At 50.1% G+C, this 15,023-nt stretch overlaps 2 protein-coding genes across 2 annotated transcripts in view; one reads left to right on the top strand and one right to left on the bottom strand.

Moving 5' to 3' along the window:
* Positions 1-2,113, top strand: part of MRPL37 (mitochondrial ribosomal protein L37) — a 5,226-nt gene extending 3,113 nt beyond the window's left edge. Inside the window, exons 4-7 of the mRNA XM_009993596.1 lie at positions 56-241; positions 541-698; positions 1,179-1,382; positions 1,912-2,113. Of these exons, the coding sequence (XP_009991898.1) occupies positions 56-241; positions 541-698; positions 1,179-1,382; positions 1,912-1,989 (626 nt within the window). The 3' untranslated portion in view covers positions 1,990-2,113. The remainder of the gene's footprint in view (positions 1-55; positions 242-540; positions 699-1,178; positions 1,383-1,911) is intronic.
* Positions 2,114-7,297: 5,184 nt separating this feature from the next.
* SSBP3 (single stranded DNA binding protein 3) overlaps positions 7,298-15,023 on the bottom strand; it is an 86,594-nt gene continuing 78,868 nt past the window's right edge. Inside the window, exons 6-16 of the mRNA XM_009993597.1 lie at positions 14,805-14,871; positions 14,621-14,697; positions 11,514-11,578; positions 11,322-11,370; positions 10,957-10,992; positions 10,720-10,774; positions 10,179-10,249; positions 9,575-9,653; positions 9,326-9,354; positions 9,070-9,171; positions 7,298-8,181 (exon numbers count right to left, since the gene is read on the bottom strand). Coding sequence (XP_009991899.1) covers positions 8,152-8,181; positions 9,070-9,171; positions 9,326-9,354; positions 9,575-9,653; positions 10,179-10,249; positions 10,720-10,774; positions 10,957-10,992; positions 11,322-11,370; positions 11,514-11,578; positions 14,621-14,697; positions 14,805-14,871 — 660 coding nt within the window. The 3' untranslated portion in view covers positions 7,298-8,151. The remainder of the gene's footprint in view (positions 8,182-9,069; positions 9,172-9,325; positions 9,355-9,574; positions 9,654-10,178; positions 10,250-10,719; positions 10,775-10,956; positions 10,993-11,321; positions 11,371-11,513; positions 11,579-14,620; positions 14,698-14,804; positions 14,872-15,023) is intronic.

Below are 15,023 nucleotides of genomic sequence, written 5' to 3' on the forward strand. Positions count from 1 at the left end.
CTTTCCCTAATCTTATTTCAGCAGTGTTTGAATGTAGCCTAATTTTCCTCCCCAGAATCCATTCTCCTTCAGGTCCGAGGCCTGAATGGAATACTTATGAACTCTATGGCCCCAATACCACCAGTAGCCTCCAAGGAGGAGATACTGGCCACCAAAGAACATGTTCTGGAGACCTTCTATCCCATCTCGCCTACAATTGATCTTCAGGAAGTGAATGTGTACAGAGAGCTCAACGATACAGGTAAATATGGCCAGTAGTTATTTCTGTCTGATGGCGTGTTCAGGTTGACCTGGAGTCCTTGGCTTTCTGTGGGAAAGCTGTGGGTGGGGGGTGGATGGGAACGAGGGGACAGAGCAGCTGGGCACAGGGTGTGCAGTGCAAGCCCTCCAGCCCTGTGGCAGGGGCATTGTGTCCTGAGCAGGGCCTGTGGGGAAGAACTCAAATCCCAGCAAACTGGCAGTTCCTGAAGATACGGGAGAAAATGTGGGCTGTCCCGTCTCTTCCTGAGCGGTTCCTGACATGACTGTCTTGCCATCCAGGTTTCAGAGATGGTTATCCATACCCCCATCCTCACACCCTGTTCTTCCTGGAGTCTGCCAATGTCCGCACCGACAGGTTCAGGCCGGAGCAGCTTCGTGCCAAGATGCTGATGTTCGCGTTCGGCAACGCGCTGGCCAAGGCCCGGGCGCTGCACGGGGTAGGTGGTGCTGCCCTCCTGCTGGGCCTCTGTTCTTCCTCTGCAGCTGGTGAGAAGAAACAGTTGAGAAGTTCCCTTTGCTGTGGTGGTTCTCAAATCTGAACCCTTCGGGTGGGGTTCCTGGGGTCTGCTGAGCCAGGAAACCATCCCTCGGCGTTGAGCATGTTCCTGTAACACACGGTAGGGTGGTAATGGGTAGGAACCAGGGAGTAGGTTTAAGTGTAAATCTCTTAAGCCATCCCACAGCTCAGTATGTAAATTGATACTTCATTGCTGGCTGAAGGAGGAATTTTAGTTAAAATACAAAATCTACATTCAAAGCTTGTTTGACTAGAGTAATTTTCTGGGCAAGGTCACAATACATTTATTAGTGTCTTGGCTTTAAACCAAGCAGAAGATGCAGAATCAGCAAGTACTCATACAGTTTCTGTGGTAGCTGGCTTTTTAAATGTTCTCCCCCCCACTTCCCTTCTTTCCTAGAATGATCCCAAGGTTTTGGAGCAACCGATAGTGGTGCAAAGCATTGGCACAGATGGCCAGCTCTTCCAGTTCATGGTGTTCCAGTTAAATACAACAGACCTTGTCTCTAATGATGGCGTTAAAAATCTGGTCTGGATTGACTCTGATCAGAATCTGTATGAAAAAGCCCAGTGTGTTCCAGAAGTCAAGAAGAGAGTTGTTACGGTAAGCAAACCTTAAGAGTAAAAGTGGTCCTAGAAATCCTACCCTTTCACCTCTGCCAGAAGTTCTGGAGCTGCAGGGCTGGTTTTAAACCAGCTGAAGGGACCTGACACCTCGTTGTTCCTTCAGCAGGTGTTCCTGACAGGGCACTTGCACTGCTGATGTGCTGCATGGCTTGCAAACTGCATGCCAAGCTCTACGTGGGCTCCTACAGAAAGGGATCCCCATCTGTAAACTACCAGCTCATAATAGGCTTGTTTTCAAGTCAGCTGGTGCTCTGCTGAAGGAAGTGGTTACATGCAACTGTCAGCTTTGCTGCAGAGTAACTAGAGCACAGTGCTCTCAGCCCTGGTCACGCTGGGAGGGCATCTCAAAGGGTTTGTGCCATCTGAGATGTATCCCCATCTGGGGAGGGAGAGCACAGTTGGGAAGCTAGCACGTCTGGGGTTGTATTCAAGCCTATTTAAGGCCCTTGTTTGTCTACATTAATCACTTCACTGCAAACTGAGCATCCGTGTCTTTTTCTCTGCAGAAGCCCGTTGGAATATATGGCTTCCAGCCAGACACATTCAGGAAGTTTCTGGCACTGTATCTGCATGGAACTGTGTGAAATTCAGCTCAAATGAAAATACTTCACCAACTGTACCTGCTGCTTCTCTTTTTCTGGCAAAAACCATCACATAATTAAAGAAAGGTGGATTAATTGACTTTCAAAAATAAATGATGTTGTTACTGAAAGTAAAAAAAAACAAACACAAAATCGTTTAAAACTAAACGGTGCATGAAGAAGCTCTTTCATTTTAGGGGCTCAGCTCTGGATTTGGGTTAGAGAGAGTCATCAGATGCATCCTCCTGCACTTTTCCACCATTGCCTAGAAAGAACACAAGCCAGTCATTATTCCTCTGCACAGGTTCTGCTCTCAATGTGCTTTTGCACAGGGCGAGACTCAAACCTATTTTCTGAGGCTGCTTTGAGTGCCTCTGAATTCAGCACATGCAGAGGAGACTTCCAAAGCTTCAGGAGGGGAGCCTGAGGCACGAGCCTTTTTCATTCTGCCTGCCTTTTACTTTGTTTTACTCCTGGCTGCTTTGGGATGTGTTGTGCTGCCCCGTGCTTAGTTCCCAAAGCACTTAATCGGTGAGATTGCTTTGTTGGATCTGTAGAACCACAGTTCTTTTATCCCCCAATCCTGGATGAAGAGACTTAGCCATTTTGGGAAAGTGGTGTAGAATGTAGCCCAGAAACTTTGGTGCTTGGGAGCTGGTGTTTGCTGCTGAAAATACAAAGGGAGAATTTCTTCCTGCCACACAGAGTTAACTGAACAGGAAGCATATTCTTTGTAAGATGGGGGGGGATTAGTGTGGTTTTTGTGTAATGAAGGCTAAATGAGCTCCAGCCAAACGTAGAATGTTCTGCACCAATACCCTGCAGCACGTGGGAAGGAACAGGACATCCCGCGCCGCTTCCAGGTGTCGGAGAACCTACTTCCAAGAAACGAATCTCCCTTCGGTGTCTTGTGTCAGAGGGTGGTCTGTGCTGTGTGACCACCATCTGGATGAACACCCCAGCTGTGTGTTCCAGTCTCGATCCCCCAGACAGCTCTGCTCTGCAGGGGTCAGAAGGCAGACTTGCCCGGGTCAAATTTCAGCTCGGTGGTTGCACCCAGGAAATTGGGATGCGACGCCTGCGAGTTAAAAATTACCAAATCCCTCAGTAGTTAGAAGATGCTTGGAAGAAATAATCTAGTTAAGTGTTGCATTGATCTAAATCATGTTAATTCTTCCTGCTCCAGGGATGCCTAATTCAGCTCATTGATTTAAATCTGCTCAGTTCTATAATTTGCACCCGGTTATTAAGGAATATATTTTGATACACTTGTGCTCTGTGGAGACTTTCTTTCTCGGTCTGTTGGCTCTCTGCTATGTCACACAGACCCTGCTGGAGGACTCTAGGCAGCAGCCCTGGGACCGCTGGCACCTCCTCACCCTTCTTCCAGATTTGGGCCATTACCCGTCTTGGGGAGGAAGCCCTGCAGGGCAGCCAGCTGCTTGGGTAACATTCCTGAGCAGAGGGTTTCACTGAGGAATCGGGGCAGCAGAGCGGCTGTGGTGGAGGGGGGTGTGGAGAAACCGAACACCTCTCCTGCTTCTGGTACACGTGGGAATCTGTGAAGATGGTCTGAAGTTCCTTTAGATGCTTTTACCTCTCAACAAGGGCATCTCTTATTAGGACAGGCAGTAGAAGAGGAGAAACTAAGTGGAGCTGGAGACCTGCTGTCTGCAAGACTGAGCAGAGGCAGAGGATGAGCACAGAGAGAGACAGATGGATGAAGGCAGAACAAAGGCAATTTTGAAAAATGTAGGAGCAGTAAGGCATGGGACAGCCAGCAGGAGAATGTGGCTTCAGGAGGTTCTGAGAGGCATCGGGAAGCTAGGTGAGGTAAGGGAACCATATGCAAGCATGTAGGACCATGTCCTGGTTTGCTCAGGGCACAGCTGGTCTGGCCTGAGGAGGGAAGCAGTATTCCTGGGTTGCTGGAAGGAGCAGCAGACCCTTGTGCTGGGTAAGCTCCTCTGAGGGCCAGGAGGGGAATGCCAGGGATGCAGAGCAGAGCTCCCAGCTTGGCACCTGGGATGGATGCTCAGGTTGGTCATCGTGTAGGTCTGAGGCTGGTGAATCTTCTGGGCCCCAGACAGCCATGGTGTCCTGCTGGTTCACCTGCTCGTTCCTCCAGTGTGACCTGCTGGAATGAGCCCAGCTGAGGGAGATGGGACCGAGAGCAGGACAATGGGTCACAGAGTTACATCTGGGTTGGCATCAATCATTTATCCAGGCTTATCAGCAGATGAATGGTGTTACCTCAGCACGGCCCAAGAACCAGGCATTAACTTTTAATGAAAGGCAGCCAGGGGAAGCAGAACATGTGAGAACAAGGTGGATGGAGTCTGAGATGAAGCCCTGGCAGTGCCTGGCTGCCTGAAGGAGAGCTCTGCAGCCACTGGTGCAGGACCTGCCCCACAGCCTGCCCTGGGGATGACACACAGTGTGCTCTCCCAGCTCCATCACTCTACACCAACTTCCCCTGAACTGCTCCTGTGGCAAAATCTAACTCCGTGGGCTGCCCTCATCATACCAGCAAGTACACACCATGGTCAGACCAGAGCCCCTGGCTGTTCAGAACCTCCTCCCCCATTTAATTCAATGAAAAGTAATGGGGGAGACAATAACCCCTAAGGCTCAGAAGATGCTTAGAGGGGGGAACCTGGCAATTTCTCATGGCAGTGTTTAATAAAATTAGCCTGTAACCCAGTAAGAACTGGTGGGAGGGGCTTCTCTGCTCTGGGTAGCCTGGATGGGCAGTGTGGACAGGAATGGCCCTGGGGTAGCTGGGAGGTCCTTATCGTTGTCAATTAATTACCCTTGGGGGCCATGTTTCAAATGAAGGACAACACTTCTTTCTGCAAACCAGAGGAACATCATAGCCTGGACCAAAAACCACCTCAGGAGTCTGCTGAGGACCCTGCACAAAGACATCTGCAGTCAACCCAGACACAAACCTGCACAGGTAGCAAAGGGTGCAAACACACACCTCAGCCCTACTGTTAATTTACATGCTAATGGAATCTGCAGGCACCTTGGTTTTTCTGGGTGATGCCCAGCAGGCATCCAACATTGCTCCATGAGCATCCACGACCGTGTGGCTCTTGCTCCTGAAATTGCAGCAGTGACATGGCTGTGGGTGCTAGTGCTGGGTGGGAGCATCCCCCAGGACTGGCAGAGCTCCAGGATGGCTCATAGCCCCAAAACCCTGCAGCCCTCTCAGCCATCAGCCCACGCCTGCAGATTCCCTTGAGGAGGGAGAGAAGCTGCAGGATCCTGGCCAGCCCTGTCCTGCCTGAACTAGTTAAAAGGCAGAGAACACGTCTCAGACAGCAGCTCCCTGGAGCATTTCAGTCACCCAGCACTTGCAACCACCCATCTGAAGACCTAAAAAACCCCAGACTCTCCCCAAACACTGCTGCAGCCCCTAATGCTGCTCGTGGAGGAGCCAAGTCAGCCTAGTCCAGGACTCTGTATCTCCAGCAGCCAGTTAAGCACCAGAGTTGATCCTGCACGGTGCCCACACCCACCCAGCACCACAGCCAGCCCTTGCTTAAGGGATGTGTCAGCAGACCCCATTGCAAGCCTATACACGTACTTTTTTTTTTTTTCAGAGTGACACTCACACCCCTCCCCGTGCCCTGCTTACCTTCCAGCAGTGCAGGACTCCAGCAATAGGAGGTAGCAGGACCCAGCTCCTCTCCTGGGGCTCCCCTGAGCTGTAACCTGCTGCCTGGCACACCAGCCTCCGTGGCCACGATGTCTCAACTCCTCTGGCTTCTAATGGGGAAAATCTGGGGCAACCAAATTGCCCTTTTATAGCCCCAGAAAGCCCCTCCCACCAGGTGGGCTGGGTGCAGAGGACAAGGCTCCATCAAGCACACCTTCAGCCTGGTGCTGGCAAGAATTACCATTTTCCTAGGCTAAAAACCTGACTTTTCAAAATGTTTTTTTAAAAAAATAACCCCAAAACCAAGTGAGCATCATGGAAACAAACCTCTCCCAGCCAGCCAGGTCCTGCACTGGTGCTGAATCCCTCCTGTCCACTTTCCCAGCCACAGCCAGACCCTCCCCCTCCCCCCAACACTGACCACCTGTCAGCTCTGCATCACCTCCACTCGTGTCCCAAAGCCTTGATAATGAAAGGTCAAAATAAATAACCCCTCGTCCCTCCCTGGGTCTGGTAGCAAAACACCAGGAACAAACTGCAGAGCACTGAAATCAAATGTTTATGTTGATATTTATTACAGCATTGGGGGGGGGGACCACCCCCCCCCCCAAAAAAAAAGGGAAAAATAAAAACCCCAGAACAAGATGTGAAGTGGAAAAGGAAAGGAAGCTGATCCCTTGGGGAGCCCCCACCGTTGTTTCTCAGCGTCACTTGGAAAATATTAACCTGACTGTAACTATGAGACTGACACCCTCAGACACCCCCCCCCTCAATCCCACCCACCCCTCCCTCCCCAGCAACTTTCTACAGGTAAAGCACAATTAAAATGCCTGGGAAAAAAAAAAGAAGGCAAACATGAAAAAAAAAGAACCAAAACAACCCATACAAACAATCGTCTTACACACTAAGAAAAAAACAAACCAGAAAAGTGTTGTCATCTCATGTCTTGCAGTCAGAATAATAAAAACAAGCCAAATGTTCCCCAACAACATTTCAATGAAGGGGTGCGGAAAAAAGACATCCCTTTAATAAAACATTATCAACAAATATCGTACACAAACTACAATGGATAATAATTAATTCCTTTTTTTTTTGTCTTTTTTTTTTCCTTTTTTCTTCCCCTCTCGGTAATTTTCGAACCAGACTACAAGGTTAAGAAAAAACACTGAAACAAGATACAATGCTTTCAATAATCCGCACAAAGGGCAAATCCAAGGGAGAGAATATTTTACAGGATGTGATATACATGGAGCAGAAATGGGAGCTGGAGAAAAACAAAGAGCAAACTACAGGGTAGTGTCATGTACAGAGATCCCAACCCGCCGCCTTGGCTCGTCCCTTCCTCTCCCACCAGAAGGAAGGGACTTTGATGCTTGCCATTAATTTTTATTTTCTTATTACAGAGCGAGCCTACAGAATAGCAAGGTTACATTTTTAACAACAAGAATTCCTTAAAAAATATCTCCATCCAGTTCCAAACCATAGGTAAGTGAAACCCTGACAAGAGCACATCTCTAAAGGAAAGAAACCCCCCACAAAATATGCCCAAAGCAAAGAGAACCCTTTAAAAAAAACCAAAAACCCCAACAAACCCCAAAGTTAGCTGGAGATCACAGTTACAAAGTCCTAGGTCAGATTAACTCTTTCTTTTGGTGGGTTTAAAAAAAACCAATAAATTTTAAAAGACCAAATTTTTGAAGTGAACCAGCTGAAGGAGCCTGGGGAAGGGAGGGACAGAGATTTCTTCTTGTACTCGGAGAGGGGGAAAGACTAACACAGTGCATGCCACAGTCACAGAGAGCAAGATCACGATTCATTCGAGGATGTGATCCTAGAAGGGGTCACCTCTGTTAACAAGTTTATAACGAGGTGGTGGAGTCTCTTCCCCAAAGCAGATCTTGTTAACTGGAGGAGGAAGCGTTGTGCTGCAAACGAACCAAAAAAAACCCCCAAAAAAACAGAAGGGGAAAAAAAAACCCCAAAACCCAAAGCAAAACAAAAAAAACAACAACAGGCCTTCTGAACGAAAACCACCATTGTAAACTGTCCAGTTTATTTAAAAAAAAAAAAAAAAAAGAATGACTACAACAGAGACAACATGAGATTTCATATCTAGACTAGCTTCCTGGTGTTGCACGGCACAAACATACAACAGGTTCGGTTTCTGTCTTTATTTAAAAGAACAAAGCAAAGAGATCGGAGTTGGGTGCTAGAGGCTTCCGTTTGTTTCCAAAAAGAAGTGTCATGTACATATATAAACCCTTCTGCACAAAGAAGGGCCTTGTCATGTCTTGAAATATTTTAAGTTTTGTCCTTCATGTTTTATGGAATAAAAAGTTCAGCCTTTTTATTGCATGAAACTAAACCTGGGGTTTTGGCCCCCGCCACGCGTCTCCCTGCCCATACACCTAGCTTCTTCTTCTTCTTCTTGCATAAGTCGTTGAGATCCTCCGAACGGCAGCTGACTCTCTTGATCCTGGAGAGGAGGAGGGGGAGGGAAATCACACACTCATCGTCATGCTGGGGGAATACTGGAAGAGAGACAGAGCCAGGGTGAGAAACCAGGCGGGTCAGACCCCCAGGCAACCGAAGGGGGGACGCACAAGGAGGCTGGTGACGACGAGACAGCGCCCTAATGGGATGGAATGCATCAGGAGAGGAGGTGCTGGAGATTCAAATTTATCAGGGAGTAATCTGCTCTGTAACTGGCCTTTCCAGGGATGAGATGCAATTTAAAACAAACCATGAACACGCACACATGTACGAGCTGCTAACAGAGGAAGCAGAGGAGGGACACCTGACTGGGCCAGCAGCTGCCTCCAAACCACAGACTCAAGAGAATGCCAGGTTGGAAGGGACCTCAAGGATCATCTCGTCCAACCTTTCTAGGTAGGAACATGGCCTAGATGAGATGGCCCAGCACCTTGTCAAGCTGAGTCTTAAAAATGTCCAGTGTTGTGGAATCCATCGCTTCCCTGGGGAGATTATTCCAGAGTCAGACTGTTCTCATAGTAAAAAAATTTCTTCTGGTGTCCAGTCGAGATCTCCCCAGGATTAACTTGTACCAGCTATCCCTCAACTTTTCCATGTGACTCCTTGTAAAAAGGGAGTCTTCATCTTCTTCGTAGCCAGCCTTTTAACTACTGGAACTGCACCGGCTTCTCTCCATCCTGCAGAATCCTCTGCCCTCCATCCCATGGGATCCTCTCCCCTCACTTTTTACACCCCATCTCACTGAGGACCCAAGTTTGCACCCATCAGGGTATTTCCTCCTCCCCACTTGCTGCCCTGGAGCAGCTCACACACAGTACAAACCACGTCTGAAAGGCACCCACTGCCACACCCCCTCCCCGCCCCACCCCACCAGGATACCCTGGGGACTGTCCCATCCCCCCCCCCCCAGGGAGGCACGCACTCACATTGTCATTTTGGAAGGAATGGAGAAAGTTGCCTCCCAGCTCCCCATCGTCTCTTGGAGTGCCCGGGGGATTGCTAATGCCACTTATGTTGTTTGGAGAATTCTGCAGGAGATGGAGGAGGAGGAAGCAGTGAGCAGGATGAAGTCCCACCTGCCCCGGTCACAATCCCCTGTGGTGTCCCCATCCACTGGGGTCAAACTGGCATCTCAGTGCCAAGAAAAGGGGGACTCACAGAGCCACCCTGCATCTCACTTACTTTTGGAAGTCCATCTATGTCTCCTGACCCTGTGCAGGGGGACACAAAAGGAGAACAGCTTTATTGAGCATGCAGGCATGGCCCCTGCTCCCCCCCTGCCCTGCTCCCCAGCCCCCCATTCTGACTTCCAGTTCTGCTTCCAGCACTACTCCCATGTAGGGGGGTCAATCCCAGGATGGGAGCAGGCACTGGGATGCTCTGCAGGGCACAGTGAGGCTTCCTGAGCTGTGGAACCCCCAGGGTGCTCACCTAATGATCCGTTCATGTGATGGGGCTCCATGCCCCCCATGCCGCCCATGGGGCCATCAGAGCCAGGGCCCATCGGGAACTGTGGAAGTAAAAAGGTGACAAAACCAGAATCAGCCACAAAACCACCCTGCATGGCCCTGGTGGCTCCTGGGGACTGTCCCCTCCCCAGCTATCCCTCCAGAGCAGGCTGAGAGGAAGGACACATCCACTCCCAAGGTGTGGGGCACATCTTGGGGGAGTTAAGCTCCTGTAAGTTCACCCACAAAACTTGGCCAGGTGGGAGCGGGCAGACCCAGGCCCACGGGAGAGCAGCAGGCTCCCTCCAACTAAGTATTTAAGGAGATTTAAGTATCCCACACGTCATGGCACCTCTCTGGGCATCCAGCTGCCACCAGCTCGCCCGGAGCAGCAGGGCTGCCACTCTCTTAATAAGCATAAAAAATTAACAAAGTCGCCGAAGAGTTAATCGCTTTTTGATGGTTTGTTTTATTTCTGTTTGGTAACAAATGGCTGAAATCAATTAAACTGCTTTACTCTCAACTGATGAAGTTAATTATGATTTGTTATGGTATCTGATATGTAAATTATTAGAAAGCAGACTTACATTCGATCGACTGCCTGCGGGCGGTACTGGATTAATCATTGTGTAGATGTTGTCACTTGAATTTGTTGAATCTGTGGAACAGTGAAGCCCAGTAAGTCGGGTGATTAATTCATTTCTTAATTAAAACAAACTCATGCCACTTGAACTCATTCTTTTGTATTTTATCACCTAAAATTCCCTCTAAGTACCACCATTTTCTGGCTAATTTGTATTTAATGAAGATCCACAAAGTTTTTAATCACATAAATTCAACTGTGAAAAATAATTCAACTCCTGGCTAGGAAGGTGCAGGGAGGTAATTCCCCACCACGTAGCACTCCTCACCTCCCACCTCCCCAAGCCCTTCAGCATCTAACTCCACAGGGGGATACAGGAACATCTCCAAATGCCATCCCAAAGTCAAGCAGCCCAGGCCACTCACTCCCTTAAATGGATTATTTGGGCAGGGGCTGCCTGTGCCTGGTGGTGCAGCTCCAGGTACAGGGGTCTCCCTGGCAGGGGAAGGGCTGGCCCTGGTGTGGGGGGTCTCAGGAGGTCATACCTGCAGGACTGGGCATGATGGGTGTCCCTGGAGGACCGCCGCCCCCGGGCGGACCCTGCGGAGAGACGAAGCAGGGGGGTCAGGGCCACGAGCAACAAGCATCACCCACCTCCCAACATTTTCAAACGCCTCCCCTCAGGCCGGACCTCACACCTGCCCCCCTACACCACCCCCAAACCACACAGGCTCCCAAACATCTCTGCACCCAGGATGGACAGACAGAGCAGGAGGACTCACCACGTATGTACCAGGCGATGAAGAAGAGTATGGGATCTATAGAGAGAAGAGAGCTGGGTTCAGCCATGGGGTGCACAAGGGCTACCTCGGGCCCAATCCCAGCAGGGCACAACTAAGAGCCCCAGCTGCCCCTCCCGATTGGCATGAATGGGGGTCCCAGGGCCCCCCAGCTGCACCCCACTGCAGGGAGAGCAGCACAGGAGCAGCATTTAGGCTATAGGTGTAGGAGCAGTGTCTACCTGAGAGGCTAGGAAACCCTCCTCCTTGCCCCCATTAGCAGGATTCAGCTAATGGGGAATGGCCTCATTTGCAGGACAGTCCCTGACCAGCCCCACTCTTGCTTCCAAGGACACTGGGATACTCACTGAATTAGCACTGCTGGGGTTCGGCCACGGTCTGCCAGCTCCCGGCCCCCTGGGATCAAAAATAAATGGGGAAAAAAGAGAAGTTGTACTTTTATCTGTCACCTCCACCAGCCTGCTCCCCACAGACACCCCTGCAGTCCTGCAAAGCCCAAATCCATGGGAAAACATTCCTGGGTGTGGGGTTTGCCTTACATGTTAATTCCAGGCATGCCGGGACCTAGGGAGTTGGGTGGAGGTCTCATGCCGCTGCCGTAGTTCTGCAGTCGTAAGGAAGGGTTGGTCCACCATCATGGGAAGAGAGGAGGAGAGGAGAGATGACAAAGAAACAAGAAAATGAGGATTAGTTTACACAAAATAGCTTTTTTTTTTTAAAAAAACAAATCCATTATGACGAATGTAGAGGCAGTTAGCAATTGTGTTTATAAAAAAAGCAGGCAGCTGAATATGGGAGGGAGTCAGGCTGAGCTTTTAAGTCCCCCTGTGATCTCTGATGCTGTGATGCTGGAGGGAGAACAGCCCCCTCCCAGCTCTGGGAGGCAATTCTGCCCATGGCCCCCCAGGCACCACCAGCAGCCTTCTGGGTTTGTCTGTTTATGCAGGAGAAAGCAGGAAGGAGGAGAGAGGAGTCGCTGCTTGGAAGGTTATTGCTGCAGCATAAGGATGGGAAGAGGCTGCACGAGCTCCCCTGAGATGGAGCATCCCTGCTCCCAGGATGATGGCTGGAGGAGGGAAAGCCAAGCCAGGCTTGTCTTCCTGTTGCTTCCCAGCTCCCTGCTACATCCCCCAGGGTGCAGACGAGGGCAGGCAGCCCCTCGGGGCTCCCTTCCTGGCTTATTCCAGCCTAGCTTAGCCTCCCACTGGGTCCAGGACCCTCAGATCTGTGCCCCCTCACCTCCTAAAACCAGCTCTAGTACAAAGCCAAGCCCAAGGCAGGGAAGGACGAGGAATCCCTTGGAACACAGCGTTCCATTTGGTCTGTGCTTTTCTCCCTGAGCCCTCTGGGCGATGTGCAGCCAGATTTAGGTCACGCTGCTGCTCCTCCCCTCCCACCTTCCCTACCCCCCACGATGCGTCTTTTTGGGCTGGATTTCTGCCATTTAGAGAAACAAAATTGCCAGGGCAGGAAGGGAGATGGCTGGCCACTTTCTAGTTTGCAGCCCCTTGGAGCACTCCAAGCTGGACTTTAAGTGTAATACTTCATTGCTGTCGATTTTTCCCTGGATTTATGGATGCACTGGAGCAGGGTGCTCTGCTGAGGGCATTGCCAAAGTTTGTTTTGAAGAGGCAGAAAAGGGTTTTCCCCAAACAAATTACTGGCAAGTCCTTTAATTGATCAAAATTCCAGCCATTTACACTGAATAGCAGCATCAAAAGCCTTGTTAAAAAAAAAAAAAAAAAAAAAAAGAAGAAGAAGAGCTAAAAAGCTCAACGTTTTTAATTGGAGCTGAAAGGCTGGAAAACGAAGCCATCTGAAAGATGCTCAGGGAGGGTGGGGAGGGAACACAGCTGTGCTGAGAGACCTGGATGCTGGGCTCTGGCAAGATGCTGCCGAAATCCAGAGAGCTCCAAACCCTCTTCATAGAGGCACCAACAGACCTAATCCTGGCTTCTGCAGAGCTAAAACTGTGACTATTGAAGGGATAAAAAGCTCAACGTTTTTAATTGGAGCTGAAAGGCTGGAAAACGAAGCCATCTGAAAGATGCTCAGGGAGGGTGGGGAGGGAACACAGCTGTGCTGAGAGACCTGGATGCTGGGCTCTGGCAAGATGCTGCCGAAATCCAGAGAGCTCCAAACCCTCTTCATAGAGGCACCAACAGACCTAATCCTGGCTTCTGCAGAGCTAAAACTGTGACTATTGAAGGGAAAAAGGCAGCAGTGATGGACTGTAAGGGATGATTCATTCTTGGTGCGTTGTAAGTAGCTGTTGTCAGGATGCTGGGATGTCCTGGCTGGATGCTTTGCAGCCTCTGGGGATAACTTAAGGAGTATTTGGAAAGGTCCTAATGCAAAGCTTAAAGAAAAAAAAAAAAAAAAAAAGCCCTGTGCATGCAAGGTGTGAGGGGCTGCTGGGTCTGGTTGGGTATTTTTGGTGGTGCCAACACAGAGCACTGGTTCCTGGCTGGCTGCAGGGCAGCAGCATCCCGCAGGTGCCAGGTTGGGAAGCCCAGGGAAAGGCTGCCTTGAGAAAAAAAGTAACACAAACCACACACTTCTCCCTAATGTACGTATACAGGGAATGGCAGAGTCAAAAATAAAGCTCTGAACATCTCACAGCTCCTGCTGGCTCCCAGAGCCACCGCCATCCCACGCGGCTCTCAAATGCCATGGCTTTTTTTTTGGGTGCCATCCTCCAGGAAAGGAGGATTTTAAGCAGAGCAGCAGCACTCAAAGCATCCTTGGGCTTTGCTCATCTGTGATGCTCGTGCAGTTTTTATATCCCCTGCCTTAGGATGGATCTGGGTGCCTGTGAGGATGGCTGGGCAATCCTGACCAGCATCCTCAGGCTGGTGTTAAAAAAGACATGTCACAACTCCCTCTTTACACAATAATCACTTATCTCAACAGTTTCCAGGGGAAAAACAAAACAAAACTCCAGCGCACCCGCTCGTCTCTTGACAGACTCTGATCCTCGCGCTACAAACTCGACGTAGGCGACGATGCAGGGAGGATAAACCTCCAACCAAAACATGGTAATCTGGTTGTGAAGTCTCGTAGAAGGAACAAACAGGAGTGAGTCAACAACAAGCCACTCCGTAAAGTGAATCAACGGAAAGACAGCATATATTAACCTGAATCTGCCTCATTTTCAAAGAGTTTACTCCCCTTTCCTGAAACAGATTGCTCAAGCAGGCAGCAGGAAGGGCAGGCGGAGGGGAACCTCGCAGAGGAAAAGCCTTATTCCCCTGCTAGAGGGATCTTTGCCATTTCTTATTTATTTATTTATTTATTTATAATGCAAACCTCCTTTCCCTTTCCTGCTGTTAGGGTTGTAACTGTTTCCCAGGCAGGCAGGGTAATGCACTCAGAGGCTGCTCTGGCACGGTGCTAAGTGCCATCCCCTTTGACGGAAGCGCGGGAGGGAGGTTGCAATACCCTTAATGAGCTCTGTAGACCTCACTCATGTTAAAAGGAGGGATTTCCAGATGCAAGACTAATGTAAAACGCATTAACACTAATGGGGGGACAGGGCCTGGGGGGGGCGGGGAAGGAACTCCCAGCCCTTGGAGCCCCAGGAGGTTGTTTTGATGGTGCAGGGGCATTTGCTGAGCCCTAAGATGCTCTTTGGCGCTGGGCTTACCTGTGGACCGGGACCCATGGGGCCCATCCCTCGTGGAGGATTCATCCTTTGCATGGGGCCGCCCATGTTAGGGTGCCCTGTTGGGAGGAAAGCAGGAGTGTCAGGTGGCAGAGTGGTCATTTCAGGTCTCAAATTAACAGCTAACAAGGAACGTTAGCACCCAAGCCTCCTCTGCTGGGCTTACCTTGCTGTCGCGTGGGATCCATCGAATTGGGCAGCAACGGCTGTGTCCCGGGAACGGCGCCCGGGGGCTGGGAAAACAAAGGGAGGAAGATTAAAAAATACAGTCATTGCTAAAATGCAGTCTACAGAGATAGATTTGGGTCGAGGATTTAGAGAGGGGGGCTCCTCCTCAGTGCACTGCCCAGGTCACACCACCCTTCCTGCCGCAGCATGACCTGCG

This window comes from Chaetura pelagica, unplaced genomic scaffold (assembly GCF_000747805.2).
Source record: "Chaetura pelagica isolate M959 unplaced genomic scaffold, ChaPel_1.0 scaffold433, whole genome shotgun sequence".
In the NCBI taxonomy this organism is placed as follows: Eukaryota; Metazoa; Chordata; class Aves; order Apodiformes; family Apodidae; genus Chaetura; species Chaetura pelagica.